General features: G+C 41.5%; 1 protein-coding gene across 2 annotated transcripts; it reads left to right on the top strand.

Annotated features, from left to right (window-relative positions):
• The first annotated feature begins 5,680 nt into the window (after positions 1-5,680).
• scinlb (scinderin like b) lies at positions 5,681-19,594 on the top strand. 2 transcript variants are annotated; one of them, XM_080475630.1, is made up of 17 exons: positions 5,681-5,853; positions 8,012-8,199; positions 9,271-9,425; positions 12,023-12,184; positions 13,062-13,211; positions 13,614-13,700; positions 14,089-14,221; positions 14,996-15,084; positions 15,195-15,410; positions 15,495-15,628; positions 15,806-15,896; positions 16,498-16,668; positions 16,817-16,991; positions 17,430-17,545; positions 17,704-17,781; positions 17,903-17,963; positions 18,640-19,594. In XM_080475630.1, exons 2-17 carry the CDS (start codon positions 8,019-8,021, stop codon positions 18,798-18,800), a joined length of 2,160 nt encoding a protein of 719 aa, XP_080331756.1. In that variant the 5' UTR covers positions 5,681-5,853; positions 8,012-8,018; the 3' UTR covers positions 18,801-19,594. The 2 variants fall into 2 exon arrangements, with proteins under 2 accessions (XP_080331756.1, XP_080331757.1); XM_080475631.1 differs by having other exon boundaries at positions 5,748-5,873.
• Positions 19,595-21,247: the final 1,653 nt, after the last annotated feature.

The raw sequence follows: 21,247 nt of genomic DNA, 5'->3' as shown, positions 1-21,247 counted from the left end.
TTTTAATGAAACCTTCTGGTGCAAAATGCAGTAAAATGTCCCCAAAACGTCTATAACTGTTGCGTTATGCATGTTTTTACAAACTCTCACTCTGGCTTTGAGAGTATGTAGTTTCCCATCTTTCATGGCAGCATCATCGATATCTCAGCTCGGGTCTCAGTGTTGTGTCCACTACTCACGAGAAATGTGTTAAAGTAATGTTTCTTTGGAATTTTTACAATTTGCTTGGTGGTTTAAAGACTCGTGCGGGCAAGTGTTGGCCAACCGGCCTCATGTTTGATAACCATGGTCCAACCTTTGTCTGCCTCCTGAGTGATGTGGGTGGATCCTTTTCCTGTTCACATATCAAATACATGAAATGGCCACTGGAACCACTGAAAGAGAAACAACACATTTGTTTTCAGACTTTATTTCTTGACGTTGCAGTGTTACTCGATGAGCTTCAGAGGTGATTTCAGGTGTTACCTTTGAACTGAGCTGGATTGGCCTTCTTCCCTGGTTTCCTTTTCTTTACGATCAGATAAGATAACAAGCTGCTCCCTCCAGATTTTCTGACTCAAAAGAAAAGCATTAACTTGAATACTTCAATGAACCTTCAATGCTCTTAACATTAAAAAAAAAGTTTCGTTTTTTTTCCATTTCCAGTCCAGTTTAGAAGTGGGGTCACTAGTTGCAAATCATATATTGTGTGATATATTGAATAGTAGTTTTACTGCTTTAAATGACACAGAAAGTGATATACCAGCGAACATACGGTGTGGTGTGGACATTGCAGGCTGGCAGTGTTTACATTTCCGCCCCACTGGGCTCACTACCTATTACAGTTTTCTCTTTGTGTGTGTGTGTGTGTGTTTACACTGGAGGCAAACACTGCAGTCAAAACCAAACTAAACATTGTGTGTCTCATGTTGCAGGTTTACAGGTGTTCATTTAAAGTGGACTGGCTCTTCTTCTCTACAACAATACCAGACAGTTTTAGGACCATCTCCGCCCTCCTGTTCTCGTTTCCTTTTGCAAGGTTTTACTTGTTGAAAACTTGTCAGAGCAGAGGATGTGGTTCGGTCAGTGGTGGATCGCGTGCAGTTTGGCTGTGCTGAAGTTCCTCTGTGAAACTTTTCTCCTCACCATTTTTGCATAAATTTTCTCACTTGCATACTTCAACATTAAGCACTTTTCACCTGTCAAAACCAGCTGATTAGGGTTTAGATAAATGATAAATAATTTAACCAGGTTTTTCCTCCAGTGTGGTCTTCTTGTTCCGGTCAGAGCTTTTAGTTCTGGTCTAAACGCTTTCAGTACACCATACGTATATCCATCATTTCACATTCTGTATTGCTTCTTTAAACTCGGGGTCATGTGGGACTGGAACTCACGAAGTATGAAGGCAGGATGCAAACTGGACAGGTCACCGGTCAATTATGGAACAAACACAGAGGGACGGTCACACACACTCTGTGCAATAATTATAATATAACGTCCACCAGAGCAAATCTACATCTTTAATAGAAGATTTTCAAATTAAGACTTTTTTTTTTTTCTTCTCCTCGTTCAGTTTTTGAATACATGTAATAAAACAAAACAGAAGAGACTGTTTGTTCATTGATTTAAAAGGTGGAGCAAAGTTTGCACAAAACTGTCATAAAAGCGCAGAGGCGAACCTGCAAACCGGGGCTCAACGTCTGTGCTCAGGTTAACCACACTGAAGCACGCGGATGAACGAGGCAGTTGCTAACACTCTGCCTGGCACACGAGTTAACCACAGATGGCAACATATTGGGTCATGCAAGTACAACACGCAGTACAAAGCACTGAACTGTAGAGTAATATAATGATAAAAGCAATCAGATCGCCGTTTTGCCATTGTAAAAGCAGGATGTTGGCTCTGTGGGCTGAACTGCTGTTCAATAGCAAAACAATATCAAACAGCTGCAGAGTCACAAGATTCAGGAGACTGTTGATTCAGTGTTTTCCTCACCAAATTAGATCTGTAGGAAATTCCACCTTGGTTTGAATTTACTATTTGAAGTTATGGCTGGCTGTCTATTTTTATCCCAGAGGTGAGTGTGTTAGACAAAACAGGTTATCTGATGCTTATGCTGCTGGCAGTCTCCTTGACAGCACTAAAAGAGATAAATGCTTCTCACTGCCGGTCACCATGGAGTCTGTATCTGACCATTCACACTCAGGAAGAGGAGGCAGAGACCTGCAGCACTAACCAACCCTGGTCACATCTTGTTCAAGCTGAACTGCCGTGCACTTTGAGAAGATTTGTCTTGGTGCTCTTTAACCAGGTGGGCGGTGAGGTTTGACTTAAATCGATGCAAAACAACCGGTAATGGTCATTGTTATCTGCTCCTACGAGGCTCCACAATCACCAACTTGCAGCTCACCGCTTTTGACCTTTCCCTTGTTGAACCAAACCTTCACACAGAAGGGAAAAAGATTAGGAATCCTGCTTCTTTTCTTAATTAAGGTGAAAAAGGCAGACTGGAGCTTTTGGTTTGGCTGATGCTTGTGGCCGCTTCTCAGTGACTCACACAGTGTCATGTGCAACTTTGTGGTTGCTCTATTTCCAAATCAGCTATCAGAAATCTGATGCAGACACTTCCTGGAACATGTGAGCAAACTCCAACGTTGATGTTTCTTTTACATATGATGCAGTTACTTACTGCACTGCACTGGGCTGGGTAATGTGTAACCTGCACATAAAAGCAAATAATTGTGTTGTTGCAAATGTGGAACTAACCCTTTAAAACTAAGAGTTCAACTGAGTGTCTGAAGTTAACCCCACCCACCCATCAACTTGCAAAAATGCTCAAATGTCGAGGAGTTGCTGATAAAGGTGGATAGCAACCTTGCTGTAATTCATGAAAACATGTACTTTGTGACAACGTTGGTCTTGTGCCTCATGAAATGTATTTTCACTTCCACATCACAGTACGGTCTTTTAGTTTTCTTCTAACACAAAGAACATTTTAAGTGTGCAATACTTCACTGAATTTGGTACAATCACTGTAAATTTCTGAGATATAAATTGATTGTAGGTGCAAGGATCAAGTTGGATTAATGGTTGACATGTTACTTTGCCTCCTGCTCATTCACTGATTGTGGGAGGACCTTTCTGCAGTATCCATGTTGGTGAACTTCACTGACATTTAAGCCTCTGATAAGAGGGGTCTAATCCATTTTGGGTGAGTTGCATTGTGGCTGAGGATGTGCATCAGTCCGTTGTCAGTGTGCTTCACACAATGGGCCTCTGGCGGCCAGTTGCCCAGCCTACAGGTCACGTCCTGTTTGACAAAAAGAGACGGACCCCCGGTCTGGCACCAGTGAGGTCCTGCTGCCCGTGGATAAACACACGACTGCAGAGTAGTGAAGCTTGCTCCACATTGGTGATAAAATCCTCACAAATTAGCTTGGTTATATGAAGAAAATGGATAGTGAAAGCTGTTGATTCCAGTGCATGGAAAGATAGTGGCACAGATGTTTCCTGTTTTTATAATCATTCAGCGCCTTCTGTCAAGCACTGTTGGAATGTTAGTTATATTTAGGTTTGTGGTGCACACGTCACCAAGTCCACTTTTCATTTAAACCGTGCTGTGGTCCCTTGATCAGCTGATCTAATAACTTGAAAGCAGACAAACCCTCACCTCAGTGTTCACAACGTCACCAGCTTAATCTGGTGTCTTTGGGACAAAATGAAAACTCAAATGAGGTAATTTTAGGGAGATTTTTTTATTCATTTTCTTTTCTCCAAATTGTCTTCATGAAATGTCCCATGAGAACATCTTAACTAACTCCCAATTACATGGATAAAAGCACCACAGTTACAAGATTAGCACCAGCAGTCTCGTGATAGCTGTTCGGTCTGCTGTGTCTTGTATTGTGATGTGGTTTTGTGGAGCCATTAGATTAAGGCAGACGTAAGCAGCTGGACGAATCAGTGGAAAATCAGTTGGTATCGACACACCAGATCAAGAGGGATTTGTTTGTGCTGGATTCCCAAGATCAGCTCCTGAACTCAGCTGTTTTACAGCTTGAAATCTTCATCTGTGAACAGAACTATCCGTCCGTCCATCCTTCCTTTAATGCAACTTCCAAACCAGTAATTTAATCCTAAGTTTTTTTGAGGGATTTGGGTTGTTTTCTGTGTAAAGTGTGCATGTTCCTACAGTGCATTGAGGCTAATTGCCTGTAGGAATGTGACTGTGTGCAACTGTCTGTCTTTCTATGTTTTCCCTGGAACAGACTGCTGGGATTGGCTCCAGCACCTTGCAAACTTAAGTTGGATAAAGCGGTACAGAGATAGACGGACGTCTGAAGCTTCTGTCTAAAATGATTTTCTGCTTGCAGGATGTATACATAGTGTGACCCTTGTTTGAGTAACATTCATGAATAAACATGGGAGCTGCTCATCGCCTCTGATGTGAGGAATCCGCCCACTGTGTGGACTGTGTGTGGACATGCCTGCAGGTTTAGAGAGGGATTTGATGTTCAGAAAAGAAAAAAATAATGATGAGCCGCTCAGCAGGTTCTGAGCTGGCAGTGACATGCTTTGCATAATGTGTTTGGAGCAAGCGTAATAACACAGTACTAGTCCAAATTATAGGTTTCTCCTATTGTTAGTGGTATTTCTAGAAGAGGTGGGTTTTTTTTCTTTATCTAAATGGAATTTGCAATAAATAAATCATCATTTCAGTCAAAATCCATGTCTGAATTACACAAACCTTTTCTGATACAGCGACTGCAACAGTTTCCTCTCATTCCACATGAGGCTTGTTGCTTTTACATTTGACCACTTCAAACACCCTTTTATCAATTGCTCTTTTTTCCCCGCCTTCACTTCTTAAACACAACGACAATGACACAGGTTCAGATCTAAACACTGTGCAACTTATGACAACACCCGAGGGGCGGCAGGGAGTCCAGGTGGAGTTTCAACTGAGTGCTTTTCGGTTGCTTCCTTGTGGAGTCACCATAGATTACATGATTTGACTTAGTTAGTGACCCACGGTGGGATTCAAGCCAGTAACCTTCCCTAACTTCTAGACCCCCCACTGTCCCCATAGAATAAACTCTACGGGGACTAAACAGTGTAACAGGTGAAATGACTTTCTATGAAGGCACCTATTCATCAGGGAAGTTTTTCAGTTTTCCAGGCTTCCTGTTGATCTTTTTATTCTCTCTTATGCAAACAGTTAGCAATATATTTTATTGTAAAAACTCAGTAAGTCTACAGTCTATCCAAAATGATCCCTTGATATGAGGCCAAGTTTTTCCACTTGTTGCAGAAGAGGCATCATTTCCAACGAGTTTTTTTTTTTAAAGTTACATTTGTACCATTAGTTGTTGGAGAGAGATTAATTCCGGCATATTAAAACATGAGTAACCTCTGACAAGCCTGATTCGTGACAAAACTGAATTTTCTATCCATACAGATTAAAGACTATCTGAAGAAAAGTAAAAATTACAAGTCATCTAAGTTAGAGTTCACCTCACGAGTTTCACTTGCAATAGATAAAAGTTGAAGACATTAATCCCAGCAAATCCTAAAAAAAAAAAAAAGAGGGAAACCATGACAGTGGGCAAACTTCAGCTCACAGTCAAGTTCACGTACAGGCACCAAAAAGTGAAAGCTTCACTCCCTAACTTTGAAAACATTCCATGAGTGCACAGTGTGGCCCAGTGTTGCTGCAGTGGACCAATCAGTGCAGGCAGACAGAGCCATGCATGGACACTCCTCCTCCTTTACAACACATTAAAGCACCAAGACGCGTCTCACTCGCTCCACTCCCTCATCTCATCTCCGACCTCCATCTGCTCTCCTCTCCGGTGTGATTCATCCTGCAAACTGTGAGTTCACTGTCAACCAGGTACATGGACATGTCGGGACTGTTCTCCCGCATATCTGGACTTTTATCAATCTCACATTGTGCGCAATTGTTATGATCCAGGCTAGACGGTTCGTGCTGTTACTATGAACAGTGAACTTCTTTTTCTTTCTTTTGGTCTTTGATTTAGCTGGTAAATGTTAAAAAAAAAAGTGAGTGAGTGAATTTCCAGATGTGGGAGGTCTGTCATCTCGTCTCTTTCCTGAGTCACTGCAGCCAAGAGAGAGAAAATAGAGGAAACAACCTCACATATTCTAATGGAAAGACGGGATGTTGAGTCAGTTATTATGGAGACCTTTGTTGTTGGTGTCATTCTGGCGGTTTTGTTAAGTGAATGAAATGCAGCAGAAATGAGCTGCCAGCTGATTCTGCAGGAAGTAGTAGTTAATGCTTTATATAAAAAAAAAAGATAAAAAAAAAAAAGATTGGGGAAATAAATGGAAGTGTTATGCAGGACTCCTGGACTCAAATACCCATTTTAACATAAATGTACAGGAGAACCCTACACAAACTACATTGTGCTGGATCAGCAGTAGAGAAGCAACTCGTGGAAGCAGCAAATTGAATAAAGCCAGACATACTCTCTGCAGCACTTCCCCCCTCTGGCCTGCTGTGTTATGCTCATTACTGTGTCACATTACTGCTATTACTGGTTCATCTGATTCCAGACAAGTAAAGTGCATGAATCTTATGTGCTCTGGAGAATTGCCCACTGATGTAGCATTTATTGATCAGCCAGCCCGTTGCAGGAAGTCCACTGGGTGTTTTCCTCCATCACTGAAACCTGAGCTGCAGGCCGTTCACTTAACACACAGCTGAGCAAACTCTGCTTCTGATGGTGATGATGATGGGGTTTGTTTGGATTATAGGTGTTTGGTGTGGCTGACATGTTTTTCTCAAGGATGCGAGGTAATCCTTTAAATACACCTTGCAGACAATCAGCCAAGTGTAGGTTGGAGTTACCAGTGTATGGCAGGGGGGGGTGGGGGGGGGGGGGGGGGGGGGGGTGCATGAAGAGTAAGGTCTGTGTTTTACAGCACCGAGGAGGAAGTGGACGTGGTCGAGGGCTGTGCCATCACAGACGACGTCAGCCTCACTGCAGCAATAATCCTGCTGCCACACACACAAACACACACACGTGATCTTGCTCTTGTGTAATCAGGGCTAATGGCGATATTAAAAGTCTTTCAGCCTTGGTGAGGCAAAGGCATTCTTACTGTAAATCTAAATGTAGGGAGATTGTGTTGCAGTTTATTTGCTGAATTAGTTTGTAGAAACAGCATATTTTAAAAGGGAGAACATGCCCGTCATGCGGTGTAGCTTACTGTGTGTGTGTGTGTCGGGTTATTGTCTTGTTTGTTTTGGCAAGTGTTGATTTACTGATCATATATCTGCAGATCAGGGTGCAAAGTTCCTGCATCAGTCTGGTTGACGTATTCAAAAGCATGCTTTATTCCATCAATTTGTAGGTTTACTCCTGTATTTTCACTTGGAATAATATAATTGCATTTGACATGAAATTGATCTGAAACAACCTGAAACTTATCTTAGCTATTTTTTGGAAAATTGATGTGATTTGAAGCAATGATAAGGTATGGGAAATATTAAACACCTACACTTCTGCTACCACTAAAATATAATTTTATATTAAAATTAATGTAAAACAAACAAAGTTAATTTTTTTTAAATGTCTGACTTCATTAATATAAGAAAATCCCTTCATGGTTCCTTCATTTGAATTAATAATAGTGACAGGAGAAGCATAGCATGTCGAACTTCAAAAGAAAAACAAGTTTTTCTGGTTTGGTCTCAACATGTAACACCATGTTGTGACAAGATGTATGTATAAGCACTGTGGGTAAGCGTCCCTCACATGGCTAAAAACATCCTTATTTCAGGAAACACGGTCTGAAGCCATAACAAAATCAAAATATATGATTGATATGCCCTTTCTTTTTCTGGTCACCCTGATTCAAGTTAGGTTTTTCAAAGCCCCATTTGCTGTGAAATATTCCGATGCAAAAACATTGAAATCACTCCATGACTTTTTCCGTGTGTGCCTTTGGCCTTCTGGTTTTCCATACTTTCCTCTTCTGTCTCCGTGTTGTTGTGTGTGTCAGAGCCGTCATGGTTTGCCATAAGGAGTTTGAAACTGCTGGGAAGGCGCCAGGACTGCAGGTGTGGCGCATTGAGAACATGGACCTGAAGCCAGTTCCCAAACAGCTGCATGGCAGCTTTTACAGTGGGGACGCCTACCTGCTGCTCTTCACCACCTCTGCACCTTCATACAACATACACATGTGGCATGGTAAGATGTGGACACACATGTCAGTGACTGTGGCTTTATGTTCGAGCTGTCACAATGTTATAATCTCATTTCAACTGCTTTAAGTGTTATATAATAATCTTTCATGGCAAAGGGCTTTTAGTTGCAGACATATCTCTGTTTCAACATGAAATAGGTGTCGGCGATCCTTACAAAACAGGAACAGGCTTGCATTTGACATTTTCTTTACAGAACCATTCTAACTTGTTCCCTAAATATTATCATTTGTTCCCCCATGTTCTTGAGTTTGTGCAGACGTTTTTCTGTTTCATTTGCCTCATTACTCTCATACTGCGGTTTATCACTTTCTGTGTCAGTATAAATGGTTTTATACTCTCCCAAGTTCCTCTTTTGATGAACAGAATTCTCATGGCTTAAACTTCAACATAATTGTAGCCGTGAGTTTTTCAGAGCAAAGCTTCTCATCTTATTGCAAGAACGTCCACTATTGTGTGAGTGTGAGTAGATGAAATCTGCTATCCTGAAAGTCAAATCAGTTCTCTGCTGCACACTTCTGTGCTCTTCTCTCAGTGTAATTCCTGCTTGGGCCTGCACAGAACACGCAGTCAGTCTCAGAGAACACAAAGTCTTTTCCAAGCCTCTGTTAATTTCCAGTTGCATAACCAAAAACTGAGACCTAAAACCGCTGCATGACTCACATCTGGAAAACCTCTCTAGGCCACAGGAGACAGGCACTTGTCCCTCCAGGACTGCCAACTCTCATCTTGGTGCCAGCACACAGACTAAAACCATCTGGAAGATGTTACCCAAGAAAAAATAACATGGGAACATAATTAATCCCTCAGTTCGAGATCAACTTTTTTCATATTGAATATGAAACAGTTTCAGCCATGCTGTGCACCATCTCGCTGTAATAGCAGGATACAAAGATGACCAGTTGCAGATGTGGATAATGTGATTTAAAGACTCCATTTCTGAGTCAGATGTCCCAGACGGACATAAGTGCTTCAGTTTACCCCGTTTAAAGCTCCATCCTGTCGCAACAGTGTGAAGAAATTAAAGGTTTTTTTGTTGAATGCGTGTGTGCTGCAGGTGATGATTGCTCGCAGGATGAGGGTGGATCGTTGGCGATATTTGCCACACAGCTGGACGACTACCTGGGTGGTGGGCCGGTGCAGTACAGGGAGATGCAGAAATATGAGTCCAACACATTTCTGGGGTATTTCAAGTCAGGCATCAAGTACCAGGTGAGCTTCACAGACATTTTTCGAGACACTTTGGATGTGTGATGTCACTGTCCGGATAAAAACACTTCAATCAGTGCATCCAAACCTGGGTGGCCCAAAGCAGGACTGAAAGAGATGGGTTTTATTACATCCTTAGTTATTTTAAAATTCTATTATTACAAAAGCATGCACCAGTTTGTTGAAAGCAATATGCCCTGAAGAACAATTCATCCTTTTATAAACTGTGCCTATTAAGCTATACATGTGTCAGTGGTGGAACGTTGGCATTTTAAATGATTTCTCTCTATTTTACTGAATTTAAGAAAAAAAAAACCCACACAGCAGCACTTTTTGATATCTAAAACTTTTACACGACTCATAATTTGCACACAGGATGAGACACACGCCGGGGATCTTAACAGCTTAACAGTTGAGCCCTACAGTTTGCAGTCTTCAGTTTGGCCTGTCCCTTGTACAGCTCTCCTCCTCGCAGGTTTGGGCTCCAGCTGTTGTCACTGTCATGTTCCGGTTCCGCCTGCTCCTCCCATAGCGTGTCTACTTTGCTGTCATCCAATGAATTTGAGGAGCAGGATTTTAAAACTTTTTAACTGCTCGTTAACAACAACCACCTGGCTCAGTTGACAAGCCAGTAGCATCAATTTTTCAAAGGAATCTGTGTTGTTGTTATATAGCACAGTTGAATATTAGACCTGAAAACTCGAGATATACACAAATGGAAAATATCCACTTTTTTAAACCTTAATCTAAAACAAAAAGCCTGTAATCTATTCTTATCAATAAGATAATGAAACTCATATCTGAGCTTTTACAGCATTAGATCCTGGTTAGGTAGTGACAGGTGGATACTGTTTAATTAAAACATCTGACATTTATACTCTCTGCTTTTGTCTTTGCCAGTAAAGTGTAAGCGGTTACCATACAAAGCTCTGAATGACTCTCTTTGGCCTGTCAGTCTGTTGTTGATAAATAGAATATAAAGTGAACATATCTCTCATTAACATTCAGAAGTGACAACTATGAAAGGATTATCATTTCATTTCATTTGTTCATGTAGTCATACTTAATTTTGATTCTGAATTCTGAAGCCCAAGACATTCCGTTTCTATTTAAAAAAAGAAAGTTAATTAAAAGTCAACTACTTATGTTGTGTTTTATACCAAGTCCAACAAGATTGTGTGTCTGTTGTTTTTTTTGTCTTTACCTCAGTGAGTACTTTTGTCGCCTCTGCTAATAATACACACATGGAATCATAAACTGTGACTTTGACCAAGACGTTTCTTCTTGGTTTAATGATTGTTTGCACCTCTTGAACTTTGCCATGCCGCTCAGCTGATGAGTCTGAAGTTCAGAAGAAACACAGCATACCACATGTGCCATTTATAGCTTGGGGTGTGTCTGATCGACCAAAACCTCCTCAGCAACCAGCCCAGTCAAAGGAGGACATTTTAAAGCTCAAGTGGAGCCACTTTTACCAGCCATGTGTTTCCCATTCCCTCAAAAACATCCATCCCCCTTCCTCGGTTTTACTTGAACGTAATTATCCCAAATGCTTGTTTACTGCTTTTGTTGGAGGATGGAAACTCTGCGCCGCACATGTTTGTCTGCACACTCACACTGTTGTGCTCCCACCAAAACTCACCACGTCTCCATAGTTTTGGTAATCCCACTGTATGGAAACAATTTCGCCAATAAACAGAGCCCACATTGTTGCCATGGAAAATTCGATTGTGACTCAGTTTAAGATGGACAGTATGAGTGTGGTTTTCATTTTGAGGTCTAAATAGCCATTCATCCAGATGCTAAACAGGACTCCTTCGCTGCAGAGGATGAGGACTGACTGATGCAATGGATAAAGTTAAGGAGTAACACCAACTGCTTTCATAAAGAGACAAATAACTTCAGATATTACCCACCAAAGTAATGGCGGGTGACATTGCTCCTCTCAACCATTACAAAGAGTATTTATGGCGCTCCTGGTCTAATTTGCATGCCTTGTAAACACTTTTTTCTGTTAATGGCTTCACCGAGGGCGGCTCTTTGCGTGACACTCCCTGTCGTCAGGTACAACACATTTGCACAGAACAGACATGAGTCTCATTTGTCTTAAAGCAAGCATCATTTTATCCCCTTACCAAAAGATTTCATGTCTTTGTTTGCTGTACCACATGCTGACCTCATTGTCCGATGCTCAGTTTACAACTCTTTTCTCTTTGAGGTTTTAGAGTGCTGTATTAAAATCTGTTCACCTTCTCTGTGCCTCATGAAACCATCTAACCCCTCATGACTGACCTCAAACATTTGTGCATTTGTGACTTACTAATTCACTTAGTTTACGTGTTGTGGTTGTAACTGAACCTTTGGATATATAAGCCTCCTCATTGTGTCGTCCTATGCAAACATCCAGTATAAATTGTCTTCCTCTGCACATACCAGAGGAGTTTTATTTATCTTTTTAAAAATTGCTCCCAAATTCATTCACAATCACACCAACACAAAATAAACTGAGAAATGTAATGCTTGTGCAACAGTAATATAATTTCAATCTCTGAGAATATTTCTTGTACCAAGAAATTTCTGTAAAACCTTTTCTGTCACAGAAAGGTGGTGTGGCCTCTGGTTTCAAGCACGTGGTAACCAATGGAGTGGATGTCAAGCGCCTGCTTCATGTGAAAGGTCGTCGGGCCATCAGAGCAACAGAAGTGAACATGACTTGGGCCAGCTTCAACAAGGGCGACTGCTTCCTCATTGACTTGGGAAAGGTGAGCATTGTTTATAGTGTCTATAAAAAAAACCAAAAAAACTATTAGTACCAAATGACAGTGTGTGGGTAGCACTGGAACAGCACCTAGTTTGAATGTGTGCTTATGTGCATATCTTTGTGGAGTTTGCATTTTATCCCTGTACATGCAAAACATGCAGGCTGAAGGCTGCAGAATAAGTGCAGCTCGGGATGTGCAAAGTTTTCTCACCATAAGTCTGAAAAGAAACAATGTGCCTAAAAAAATAGAAAGAGAAAAGAAATTTCAGGATGTCTATTATTTAATAGAAAAAGAAAGAGAGGGAGACAGCGAGAGACAGAGAGAGAGCGAGAGAGAGAGAGAGAGAGAGAGCAAGAGAGAGCAAGAGAGAGCAAGAGAGAGAGAGAGAGAGAGAGAGAGAGAGAGAGAGAGAGAGAGAGAGAGAGAGAGAGAGAGAGAGAGAGAGAGAGAGAGAGCGAGAGAGAGAGAGAGAGAGAGAGAGAGAGAGAGAGAGAGAGAGAGAGAGCGAGAGAGAGAGCAAGAGAGAGCAAGAGAGAGCAAGAGAGAGAGAGAGAGAGAGAGAGAGAGAGAGAGAGAGAGAGAGATGGATACATTTTGGGGGTTTTACTGGTTTGGCTTGATTAAGATCTACCTGTATGAGTGACTGTCTATCTCTATGCGTTTGCCCTGTGATGGACTGGCCACCTTTGGAGGCTTTGGCTTACGTTCACACCCATAGTCAACTCGGAATGATTCCAGTTCTCCCTGAATATGAATTGGAAGATGGATGGATGGAATATATATATATATATTTTATTTTTTTGGGATATACCTGTAGTATGAAGTTGTCCTTGACTGCTCATTAGTCATTCCTGTATTGTGTTCCTCTCTCCTGCAGGACATCTATCACTGGTGTGGCAGTGAGTCCAACCGGTTCGAGCGACTGAAGGCCTCCCAGGTCGCCATCGACATCCGAGATAATGAGCGAAACGGCAGAGCTAATCTTCACATGGTGGAGGAAGGGGAAGAGCCAGCTCCAATCCTGGAGGTCCAGCATGCACATTCCTCACCCATCTTCCTCTTCTAGTGCTTCCCAGTAAACTTTGACCTCAGACGTGGTCGATTGAGAGCCGGAGCTATATGTGTAACTGATGCACGTCAGTGCCAGCACGCTAGTCGGCGTGGGAACGACGAAGCACTGTGCTGTCCTTTGTAATCCGCTGTTCATGTGCCAACTACCGGGCCGAAGCCGCTTTGTAAACACTTCTTTAGCAACAAAAGTGCAGGGTAAACACCAGAGAGGCCTAATGAGAGTGAGAGGAGCAAAACCTTGACTACTTCATAGAAAGGGTTTATATTTGCGTATATGTATCATTTCTCTTTTTCGTAGCAAACTAATTAATTATCAGAAGAAAAAAACATTGCAAATATTGTTTTGTGTGTTGTGTAGGCTCTGGGGCCCAAATCCACCATCGCTCCCAGTATTCCTGATGACACTGTGGAAATATCCAACAAGAAGAAGGGTTCCCTCTACATGGTGAGAAACACAAGTGATCGTCTGATGAGTCAAACTGAAGACCGGTAGAAAGGTTTTATAACTTAGACTACAAAGCCATGTCAGTTTGAAGTAAAAGCCAGTAATATAGAAAAACAAGTCAAGCTCAAGCTTGCGAATGTAGTGTGGCAGTTTTAATATGAAATGTGACTTTTATACCGTCTAGTTTGTTTCAGGCCTCAAGTTTCAGGGCCAGAATATGTAAATAACATGTCAGAAAATGTTTCATCTTCTACGATAAAATGTAGATTGCTTCTGAAAAATCATTTAAATTAAGAAAACCATCTGATTATTACACCACATAAGGACGTGCTGAGCAGTTACAGAGAAAATAAAGTCAGCATGTAACGCTGTCTCTCTGTGTTTGTAGATCTCAGATGCCTCTGGCTCCATGAAGGTGACTGCCGTAGCTCAATCCAGCCCCTTCAAACAGGCCATGTTGTCTCCAGAGGAGTGCTACATCCTGGACAACGGAGTGGACCGCAACATCTTTGTGTGGAAAGGTGCCTACAGCGTCACTTTTAAGACAAGCTTTACATTAACGCACATATATCTGTTTATTAGCCACAAATAAGGAACAAAATTAGTTAACTAGTGTATTTACATCTATTCTTCTTTGTCTTTTGGCTGATCCTCTTCCCTGCCAACATCTTTGGTCTTATACTTTTTCTCCTGTCTAGTAACTCCATCTCCAACATTCTTTGTCCAATATATCCACAATCTCTCCTCAGCACAGGTCCAAACCCTGTCACTCTTCTCCACCCGCTCCGTCCTGCCCGCCCCCTCTTCATCACTGCTTTTGCATATTGTATTCATATCTTTTGCATCTCTTACTTCTATAGGGATTATTTGTATCGGCTAGATAGTGTTTATAAGGCAGTTTGTCGGTTATCAGCGCATCTTCATTGTCCAAAACACTCAGCTGCACCAACATGGGAGCTAAACATTGTAGTGTTATGTGAAGAGTCAGTCACAAAACGTGGTTTACTCAACTATTAAAAAAAATAAATCCTTAAGCTTTAAAATGTGTTTAACTGTAACCAAATAATTTTTTTGTTTTCATATATTTATCTTGAATTCTACAGTCCTATAAAGTAAATGATCTACAGTCTATAGTCTTTAGGAAGCATCTGAAATGGGAGAAGCCCAGTTTAATCCTCTACTACATGCGTTGTTAGGATCTTTCATCTGGTATTCAATAGAGAATTCTCCCCATGTTTCCAAAAGGAAACATTGATCTTTAACGATTTATCCCTCTCACCTTGTTCTCTTAACAGGCCCCAAGGCCAACTTAAGTGAGCGTAAAGCAGCCATGAATGCCGGGAAGCAGTTCATCAAAGACAAAGGATATTCCAACAAGACACAGGTGAAGATGAGACATAATTCCAAAAATATACAATGAGAGACATTCAATATAAGTCTACATCACACGATGCTGCTGAGTTCATCCCGCTTTTTTCCTTGTTTGACTTGCAGATCCAAGTTCTTCCTGCAGGAGCCGAGACCTCACTGTTCAAGCAATACTTTGAGGACTGGAAGGACAAGGACGAGACCACGGGCCCCAGGAAGGCCTATGCCATCGGCCGTATTGCCAAAGTTGAACAGGTGCCCTTTGATGCCTCCAGCCTGCACTCAAACAAAGCCATGGCAGCTCAGCATTGCATGGTGGATGATGGCAAAGGCAAAGTCCAGGTACAAGTGGTTCAAAAATAAAATAAAATGGAACATATGAACAGAGTGATGACATGTTTGAAAACAGTGTGGTCTTGTGTTCAGATTTGGCGAGTTGAGGATGGTGATAAAGTTCCTACGGATCCCTCCACCTATGGTCACTTCTATGGCGGAGACTGTTACCTCATCTTGTACAGCTACCGGCAGGGAGCTCGGGAGAAGCACCTCATATACACCTGGTGGGTACAAAGAGACACAGACTCATTGGGGAAGAGTCCACGCTGCAGCAGACTCTGTACATGCATCATCCCAACACACGCAGTGTAAGGTCGCGTACGCAACAGGGAACAGTGAATGATCTGACGCTGTGTGTGAATGTGTGTGTTTGCGTGTGCATGACTGTGTGACCTTTTCAGGCAGGGGCTGAAGTGCACACAAGATGAGCTGGCGGCTTCAGCGTTCCTCACAGTGAAGCTTGATGACTCAATGGGAGGATCCCCGGTCCAGGTCAGGCCGGGACACTCTGGTCACTGTATAATGAACAAGTCCATTGTTACATAGTTAAAGCCTTAAATTCAAGGTGGAAGTCTGTAGATATACGACTTTAGTCAAGACAGAGTGAAGAATAATTAAAATACTGTGAAAACCACAACACCAGCTGTTATGCTTACTGTTGTGAGCCTCGGAGACACAGAGGATTGTAGTTTGTGTCTAAATCTTGGAAAGAAGTTTTGGTCTTTTAAACAAGAATACAAAATATGTGTTTGCATTCAACAAACCTGTTTGCAATCCATCTGTAGAAATGTACAAATCCTTGTGTGTTCCAGTTAAACAAGCCAAGAACATAAATACAGTGTTAAAAGTGCCAGTGTAAGCACACACAAACTGGACTAATAAACAAACGTCTATTTATTTTCTGCACCGGTTCATGGAACCGCATCATGCCAACCAGAAGAGGGCAGTATACATCAAATTTTTGTTTATACTGAAACAGCATTATTGTCAAATGGAGTTTTTTGTTTCACCTGCAGGCTGAACTTAAGTTGTTTGGGAATCAACTGCCCCCTCAGGGATTTTTGTTTCATCTGTTTGCTCCTCTCATCCACAGGTGAGAGTCACACAGGGTCAGGAGCCTGCCCACCTGATGAGCCTTTTCCAGGGCAAACCCATGATCATCCACAGTGGAGGAACATCACGTAAAGGCGGACAGGCAAAGGCCGGCAGCACTCGCCTCTTCCACATCCGGCAGAGCTCCTCCGGAGCCACACGGGCTGTGGAGGTGAGCTAGTTTATGCACATATATGGTGTTTCAACCATTAGTTTTTTCTTTATTCTCTTGTACTTGTTCTTTTCTTAGCATCTCCTGGGATGTGGAAAGTGTTCCACATAAATGAAGTCTGATAACTCTCACCTGTCTGCATCCATAGGTCGATGCCACTACCTCCAGTCTGAACACCAATGATGTGTTTGTGCTGAAAACCCCGAAAGGCCTGTTTGTGTGGCGTGGAGTGGGTGCCACTGATGGGGAGGTGGATGCATCCAAGCATGTGGTGGGCTTTCTCGGAGGTTCCCCTGCCAACGTGTCTGAGGGCAAGGAGCCAGGTGGGTTTATTAACCTACTGATAATGTCCCCCAGTCATAAAGATGACAGCTTTTGACCTAATTTTCACCTGTATTAAGTAGAAACTTGAGCATGGTGAAGATCTTTTTTCTATATTTTACAGTTTGTCTGTGACCGTCCAGTGAGGATGATATTGTGAAAATATAATCAAACTGTGACATTAGAAGCAGCTAAGCTCTGGTTTGTTCTTTAAAAATGTCCTGAATGTCGTGTAAATTTAAAATAATTGAGCTTTTTCTAATTGTTGCATACTGTGTGAATCCATTCATCACCTCTAACTAGTTACATGAATCACTGATGAGGCAGATCATATCCAACTGTCACATTCCTGGTCTGGTTCAATCAGACTTAAAAAGATGATGCATCAGTGACCCAAAGATGTTGTAGCTGATGGCTGTTAATGTTTTGTTTGTGTCCAGCTGATTTCTGGTCTGCTCTGGGTGGCAAGAAGGAATACCAGACGTCGAAGAGCCTGCGAAACATGGTGAAAGATCCACGACTGTTCGGATGCTCCAACAAAACTGGAAATCTCATCGTGAGTGAGAGAGATTGCATTGAGAGAAGGATTTATGATTTCTTACCTGTTTATTAACTCTGACAAGTAACTCATCTTGGTTTCATGCAAATTACTTTAAAATGTTGCCACGCGAAGCACCTTAAAGTATTCATGTCAGTCTCTTCTCTTTCTCTCAGGTGGAAGAAGTACCAGGAGATTTCAATCAGACAGATCTGGCCACTGATGACGTTATGCTCCTGGATACCTCGGACCAGGTAGGATGAGAACATGTGAAATACCACATTGACAGGGAAACATCGACATGCTGAAGAAGACTTCTGTGAGACACGAGAGCAAACTGCCTGATTCACTTTGGCTGTCTCTTCCCTCCTGCAGCTCTTCCTTTGGATTGGCAATGACGCTAATGCAGAGGAAAAAACGGGAGCTCCCAAAATAGGTTCGTTGCACAAACAAATGTGGCTTACTTTTACTTTCGCGAGATACTTTAGACTTCAGGTAAACTGTCAGATTTCGTCGCTGTTGGTTTTAGGCACAGTGTGTTTTTGAAGTCTGCAGAATTGTTTCAGCTTTTTGCAAAGTCACTCCAAGGAATATTTAAGATGTGAGTCAAATTTTGCTGTTAGCTGCTCTTAAAATCATCTGCTAATGTATACACACTGCTGAGCAACTATATACATTTAATTATATGCAAATCATTTACACATTAAAAGGAAAAATACAGAAAAACCTCATGATGCTATAAAGTAAAATAACAGGACCAAACAAAAGTACAGGACTTTCCAGTGGGATGGGTTATAAATGGTAGAAGTCTCCTACAAGCTTCCGTAGTGATGATCGACACAAGAGCTGACAGAGACACCCATTTCATGACGTTATAACTTTGCAGTTGCTCTTTCAACTCATTGTAGTGGCTTTATGACCCATAACATGCAATTTGTACCACTCCCATCAGACCATTTCTCGCTGCAGCTAAACACAGCCGTTTTTACCATTAAGACTTTTAGCCACAATAGATGTGGTTGTTAAAGTCAAAGTAGAGTTAAACATTTGATTCTAACATGTTTCTATTTTGTGTCTCCTGCCTCTGTTTCACTTGTCCCTTCTTCATTCAGCAAAAGAGTACCTGGATTCGGACCCATCTGGTCGCAAAGGATTGGCCATCACCACCATCAAACAGGGAGCAGAGCCTCCAACCTTTACTGGCTGGTTCCAGGGTTGGGATCCCAAGATGTGGGACACAGATCCATTGGAAAGAATCCGGGCCCGTTTCTGAACACGGAACTCCGGCCTCTCCCCCTAACCTCTAAGCACTCCCTGTTTTGCCTTCTTATGTTGTTTGTTGTACATCTTGATTCTAATCCCCAAGTGCCAAAACCAATGATGTCACTGTTATCAGACTCACCGACGGTCTCTATGCCTTGAGCCCCGTGCAGTGCACTGGGCTTCATAAAACACATCCCATCAGTAGTCAAGTGATGTCCGCCCGGGGCATTTTCATTAATTGGGAGAAATGCGTTATTGATCTGTTGCCTTCACATCGCAAGCAAATGTCCACTGAAGTCCTTGTACGAATAGGAAAAAGAAAACAGGAAAGCCATTTCAGACTGTCCGAGAGATTCCAGATCCTTTACTGAGTGCACTTGTGTTCAGAAGAAACCACAATGCTTTTCTTTTTATGATTTACTCTTTGCTTTTACAAGATGAACTAGTACAGCATGTCGAATAGCTTGCACCCCCCCACTCACACACACACACACACACACACACACACACACACACACACACACACACACACACACACACACACACACACACACACACACACACACACACACACACACACACATACTGACAGGCATTGTGTTCATGCATCAGTGGTACTGCAAACTTTGCACTCATTAGAAGTAGCATGCTGCATGTTTTCGTTTTTTAAAAATCATATTCTGTGCTTGTGAAAAAGACATATAGTGGTATGCCCACGTGTCATATGTGTCAACTCTTACGTAAATGTTCCAAAAATGTTCCCATGAATTGCTTCTCAATAAACTCTGATGTTTACGACCTGGAGTTTTCCAACAGAATTTACATAAATCTGCACTTCACCACCAGCATGTCTACAACCTGACTCAAACTTTCACATACTGTCTGAGTGTTTATCTGCCAGATCTGAGCTTCTCCCCTCTCTCAGGAAGAGAGAATGGGATGTTGTTGTGGCTCGAAGCATCTGTCGAAGCCCGAGGATGACATGAAAGCTTTGCTCACAGCTGTGGTGTCCTCCAGGACGTGCAAACGCAGGTTTTCTCAGACTTTAGTTCCCAGGTTGCATTGCTGTTTACTGTATGCTTTCTAGTTTTTGCAATGCTATTGTCAGCTGATAATTTCAGCAATCTGTGTTGATAAAATCTACATTAATGCACAGATGTAGTGTCTGATGCTTTTAGTTTCAAACGACCGTTCTGAAAAGACAGCTCTGGGATGCAATTTGTTATGTACTAGTTATTATTACAAAATCTTTGAGCATGAGCAAAGGCTGTTTTTATAGTAAAAGTAAAGCCAGATAGAGATACACGTGGATCGTTTTAGGCTGCAATCTTTCATCTAAACATGCCATAATATAAATCAGTCTTTGTTTGTATGACATCTGTTATGCACACTTGGTACTTTAAATATCACTGACAAGATCATGTTGAAACTAAATGAGTAGAGACTAAAAACAACAGTTATACATCCCTCTTCTATACCTCTTATCCACTTCGAGTTGTTGGGGTACTGGAGCTGATTGCAGCTGACTACAGGTAAAGGCAGAGTAAACCTTGGAGAGATCACCAGTCCATCACAGACATACAGAGATGGACAAACACGCATTGAGTCACAAAATAACATCAAAGACATGTTTATAGGAAGAACCAGAGTACCGGGAAAAGCCAGACATGCCCAGAGAGAACACGCACATGAACAAACTCCGCACAAAAAGGTCCAATAGCTCAGACTCAAGCCATTGACATGGAGCAATTGTGCTAACCACTCTACCTTTGTGCGGTCTAAAGATATATTATTGGAAATAACATTAATTATCAGGTATGACAGCAGCAATTGATATCAATGCCGTGAAATGAACTTTACTAAGTCAGAATCTATATATAAAGTATTGGGATTACATGAGCATGAAAACAAAGGGAAGAAGTATTACATTGGAAAGAAAATAAGAAAAAAAAAACTAATGACAGAGAAACAAGTCATACTATTCAAAATAATGAAACATCTAACATAATAAAACAAAATAAAGTAAATTTTCTGTTTTAAGGCTCAGTTTACAGTTGCTGATGTGGGAAGTTATACATGTTGTCCCAATTGTGGAAAAATGTGATCTAATTTAATTATACAAATCTTTATTGGACTGTACTAAAATGACTGTCTATAAGATGTAAGGCAGGGGTGTCAAACTCATTTTAGTGGGCTGAACCAGTATATAATTATATACTTTATTATATACTTTATTACATTATATTTTATAATCTAATAATAATAATGTACATTGAACTATAATTTTTAAGAAACCTGAAAATGTTATAAAAGAGCTGAAATGTCAACATTATGCCTCAGTTCAGCATTCACACATGTGCTGTACAACTTATAGATCACAGTGGATATGTATTGCACTATTTACATCATCAAAAGCATGAAACGTTAAGCCACATCTCGCTGGAGCTGAAAAATATG

The sequence above is a fragment of the Lipophrys pholis genome (assembly GCF_963383615.2).
Source record: "Lipophrys pholis genome assembly, chromosome: 1".
In the NCBI taxonomy this organism is placed as follows: Eukaryota; Metazoa; Chordata; class Actinopteri; order Blenniiformes; family Blenniidae; genus Lipophrys; species Lipophrys pholis.
This window is presented reverse-complemented; position numbering and strand designations above follow the sequence as displayed.